General features: G+C 55.3%; 1 protein-coding gene across 1 annotated transcript; it reads left to right on the top strand.

The window, feature by feature from the left end:
* Positions 1-324: 324 nt before the first annotated feature.
* On the top strand, positions 325-4,246 carry LOC126652225 (circumsporozoite protein-like; the record flags this gene model as incomplete). Its single annotated transcript, XM_050338895.1, has 5 exons — positions 325-395; positions 908-995; positions 1,580-1,624; positions 2,127-2,350; positions 4,171-4,246. Coding segments are annotated over exons 1-5 (439 nt in total), but the record flags the coding sequence as incomplete, so codon positions are not given.
* Positions 4,247-4,988: the final 742 nt, after the last annotated feature.

Raw genomic sequence — 4,988 nt, forward strand, 5'->3', positions numbered from 1 at the left:
ATTCAAACTAACCACTAACACTAACATTGCAAAGATAATTTGATTAGCAAATTATTTATCTTTGCCTTTATTAACTATTTCAGACATGGCCCTTAGTGCCATGATATAGTAATTGGAGTTGGATCAGGGGTTGGACTTGATGATCTTGGAGGTCTTTTCCAACCCAATCTATTCTATGATTCTTTGATTCTATGAAAGCTTCTGCTTGCACTAATCGTGACCTAACTTCCATTCCTACTAACACATACTGTTTTCCCTCAGATTTTCTAAAGGGTGCAATATAGTCTGTCTGCCACGTGTCCCACAGCCCTTTTCTGTCTCTTCTGTGTAAGGGGGGTTGTTCTAAAGGGTGACGCTTGAGTCCGGTTCTGCACTGCTCACATGAGGATATGCAGGTGTGGCACATCTCTCGAGTCACTGCCCATCCCCTACTTCCTGCTGCTTTGCATAGGTCTTGTGCCCCTGTGTGCTGTCCCCAAACTCCGCCCCCTCCGCGGCTGTTTCGCCTCGGCAGGTCACCCCTCCTCCCCCTTAGCCCCGCTCACGTTTCCCCATTGGCACCCCGAGCCCCATCTGCGCACTCCCATTGGCCAATTCGTTAAGGGGGCGGGGCTGTCGCCTCAGGGCCGGCAAGCCATTGGCCGACCCGCGGTTTCCCCGAGTGCGGGCGGCGGTTCGAAGGTGCGAGCGGGAGACACAAGATGGTGGTGGAGCTTGAGGCCGGGCCTGGAGTCCTCCCGGCGCTGTCGCCGCTCACGGTGCCGCAGGCCCGGGACAAGCTGCCCCCGTTGGGCCCTGACGCTGAGGGGACAGCGGCGGGACCCGCCCCGGCAAGCGCTAAACTTCCCGGGTGGGTTTGGGTGAGGTTTTACCCCTCGCGGAGGTGCCTGATGTTGTTCCCTCACAGAAAGGGGCCCGGTCCAGCCCCGAGCGGAGAAAGGGCCCCGCGCAGGGCCCCCTCAGGGCACTCAGGGCAGTGGCGGCGGAAAGGAACGGTAAGAGGGTTTTTGGGGGGGTTTTAAGGGGTTTGGGGGTTTAGAGATGGTCTAGGGGGTTAAAGTGGGTCTGGAGGCGGTTCGAGGGGCATTTAGGGGAGTTAAAGGGGACTGGGATGTTAAAAGGGGTCTGGAGGGGTAGAGAGGTATTTGAGGGGGGTTTGGGGGTGTTTGGGGTGGGGTAACAGGGATAAAGGGGGTTTAAGGGGGGATTTGGGGCAGTTAAAGGGGTCCGGGGGAGTTAAAGGGGGTCTGGGGTGGGTTAAAGTGGGGATTTGGGGGGTTCAAGTGGGTTTGGGGGAATTTGGGGGACTTTGGGTGCATTTGGGGGATTAAAGGGGGTCTTGGGGGCTTTGAGGGGGTTGCGAAAGGGAGTTGTGGGGGGAGGGGATTAAAGGGAAAAAGGAGGGGTTTGGGGGACATTTGAGGGGTTAATGGGGTTGGTGGGGGTGAGGGAGGGGGTTAAACTCCCCCAAAATGTCCCCTTCCCCCAGGCTGCCCCAAAAAGACAGTGACTTTTGTGGCTGTACCACAAGCGGGTGAGACCCCAAAGTCCCCCCATAATGTCTCCTTTTCCCCCCCAGGTCTCCCTCAGAAGGCATTGACTGTTGCAGTTGCACCACAAGCAGGTGAGTCCTGAGCCCCCCCTGGTGTCCCCAATTTCTCCCTTGTGTCCCCAAGATCCCCTCCAGTGTCCCCAGTGCCCCCCCATGTCACCAGTTCCCCTCTTGACACCCCAATTTTCTCCTGGTGTCCCCAAGACCTCCCCCAGTGGCCACAATTCCCCCCTGGTGTCCCCAAGACCCCTTCCCTTGTGTCCCCAAGATCCCTTCCCTTGTGTCCCCAAGATTCCCCCCCAGTGTCCCCAAGACTCCCCTGGTGGCCCCAAGACCCTCTTTGGTGGCCCCAAGAACCCCCTCATGTCCCCAGTTCCCTCCTTGGCACCCCAAGACCCCCCACAGTGGCCCCAGGACCCCCCTCATGTCCCCACTTTCCCTCTTGACACCCTAATTCCCCCCTGGTGACCCCAAGACCCCCACCAGTGTCTTCAATTCCCACTTTGTGTCCCCAAGCCCCTCCCCACTGTCCCCAATGTCCCCAAACCCTATCCCTGATGTCTCCAACCCTCAGTGTGGGCCCCCTGCCTCCCAAAAATGGCCCCCCTGGGACCTTCGGGACCAAGTGGGGGAACTGTGGGAGGAGCTGAGCAAAGCCCAGGAGCGGTTGCAGGAGCTGGAGAGCCACAAATAGCACCTGGAATGTGGAAATCAGCAGCTCCAAGAGCGCCTGGAGCAGCTCCAGAGGGAGCTCATGGAGCGGTAAAGCCAAGAGAACGACCTCAGTGCCACAGTGGGGTGAGGGAACCACCAAAACTGCCCCAAATCCACCCTAGCCCCTTGAAAAAAAACCCTGAAAATTCATCCAGAACCCTCAAAATCCACCTGAAATCCGACCAAATTCAGAACTGAGCTGAAATCTGTTGAAATTCATCTGAAATCCTTGAAATTCATCTGAAATCCTTGAAATTCCACCCAAAATCTGTTGAAAATCCACTCAAAGAAACCCCCAAATCCCTCAAAATCCACCTGAAATCCAATGAAATTCCAGAAAATCCTTCAGAACTGAACTGAAATCTGTTGAAATTCATAGAAAATCCTTCAAATTCCACTCAAGATCTGTCCAAATTCCACCCAAAATCTGTCCAAAATCCACTCAAAATCCCCCTCCAGACAGGAAAGTTGCCTCAGAGTGGGCTGAGGGAATCACCAAAACCCACCCAAAACTGCCCCAAATCCACCCAAACACCTTGAAAAAACCCCAAATCTTTCAGAATCCCTCAAAATCCACCTGAAATCCAAACAAATCCCAGGAAATCCTTCAGAACTGAGCTGAAATCCTTCAAAATTCATCTGAAATCCTTCAAATTCCACCCAAAATCCACTCAAAATCCCCCTGAAATCCACCCAAACCCCCTAAAATTACATTAAGAATCCCTCAAAAGCTTCTTAAAATCCATGAAAATTTGCCTACAAATCCCCCAAATCCCTCAAGATCCTGCAAAATTCCCTCAAAATCTTTCAAATCATCCCTCAAAACTTGGAGGGGATTTGGGGGGGGGTTGAGGGGGTTTCGGAGGAGGTTGGAGGGGTTGAGGGGTTTTGGGGGGCATTTAGGGGATCCTGAGGGGGATTTGGGGGGGTTTGGGCAGGTTTGGGTGGGATTTGAGGGGGTTTTGGGGGGTTCAGGGGGGTTTGAGGAGTTTTTGGGAAATTTGAGGGGGTTTGGGGGTCACAGGGGCATCAGGGAAGATTTGGTGGGGTCACAGAGGGGTTTGGAGGGGATTTGAGGGGCTTTGGGGAGTCCTGGGGGGTTGGGGGAGTTTGGGGGGATTTGAGGGGTTTGGGGGATCCTGGGAGAGTTTTGGGGGGACTTAGGGGGTCTGGAATGTCACAATAGGAATTTGGGGTGTCTGGGGGGTTGGGGGTGATGGAACAAATTTTTGGGGTGTCGGGGGTCACAGGGGGGATTTGGGGGCCTCACAGCAGGGATTTCAGGGGGATTTGGGGCTGTTTTGGGGTCTCACACCAGCCTCCCTCCCCCAAGGTGAACGAGTGCATGATCGGCACTGCCCAGGCCAACCGGAAGGGAGAAGCCCCGCCCCTCACCCCACCCATTCCTTGCTCTTAAACGCAAAACCCAATAAAAAGTCATGTATGCTCAGCGTTGATTGGCTGCCGCTGTCACGTACCCGTACCCAAAATGGCTACACTCTCTTCCCGCTTAAGGAGAATCCCACTTGCTGATTGGCTGCGCCTATACAGCAGCGTGGCAGCCGTCATTTTGATCCATACCTGTCAGACTCCTCAGGGTTGCCGTAGCGCTGCCATCTTGTTTTCCAACTCCGTGCTTGCACGGCGCCACCTCTCCCAGCAACTTTCCCAGGATGACATGGCATGAGGGGCTGGGAGGGGAACAGGGAGGGGGCAAGAAAGGGGGTAAGAAGGGGACGTGGAAGGGTTAAAATGGGCGGGGGGAGGTCTCTGAGGGGAAAAAGGGGGGTGTGACGTTAAGATGGCGGTGCCCACCCCTGTCCTCGTGAATCTCTGGATGAAGCTCAGCTCCCCGATTGGTCACCGACCGTGACCACGCCCCTTTTTCCCTCCTCCATGTACAGTGTCATGGCGGCACCCTCACAGCCGGGCTGGCAGCGTGGGACAGCACTTCTGGTCCTGCACAGTGCAGGGATTGGGGTGGATTTGGGGGGGCAGAGGGGGAAGAGCAAAATTTGGGAGGATTTTGGGGGTGAGACAGGGAATTTTGGGGGGTTGGGGGGCAGGAAGGGGTAAGAGCAGAATTTGGGGAGGTTGGGGGTGATTTCGGAGATGGGGGAGGAGAATTTGAGGGGATTTGGGAGGATTCTGAGGTAGGGGGAGGGGAATTGGGGTAGATTTGAAGATTTGGGGGGGATTTTGCAGGTGGAGGAGGGGAATTCGGGGATTTGGGGCAGGGGAGGTGAATTTGGGGGTTTGGGGATGATTTAGGGGTGGGGAGGGAAATTGGGAGGTTTGGGGGGATTTTGGGAGTGGGGGTGGAAAATTTGGGGGACTTGAGAATTTTCAGGGGTGGGGAAGAAAATTTAGGGGAGATTTGAGGATTTTGAGTGGGGTAGAAGAATTTGGGGAGATTTAGGAGATTTTGGGGTCTCCCAACCCAGAATTTTGGGGGTCCCCAACCTCTGACCCCCTCTTTTTTCCCTCCAGGTTCCCCTGTGACTGTCCTCCATTTTTGGGGTGCCCAGGAGGGTCTCAAGCCCCAAACCCCCGAAGCCCCCTCTCCCTCCATGGCTGCCCCTCCCTCCCCAACCTGTCATTGTCTTAGACGAGGATGAGCCCCCCCAAACCCCTCCCCAAAATTTGGGGGACTCCCAGAGACCCCTGGGCCGGAGAGGGAATCTCCCAAAATTGGGGGAGGGGTGGGACCTACAGGGAAGAG

The sequence above is a fragment of the Myiozetetes cayanensis genome, unplaced genomic scaffold (genome assembly GCF_022539395.1).
Source record: "Myiozetetes cayanensis isolate MyiCay16 unplaced genomic scaffold, myiCay2020 scf704, whole genome shotgun sequence".
NCBI lineage: Eukaryota > Metazoa > Chordata > Aves > Passeriformes > Tyrannidae > Myiozetetes > Myiozetetes cayanensis.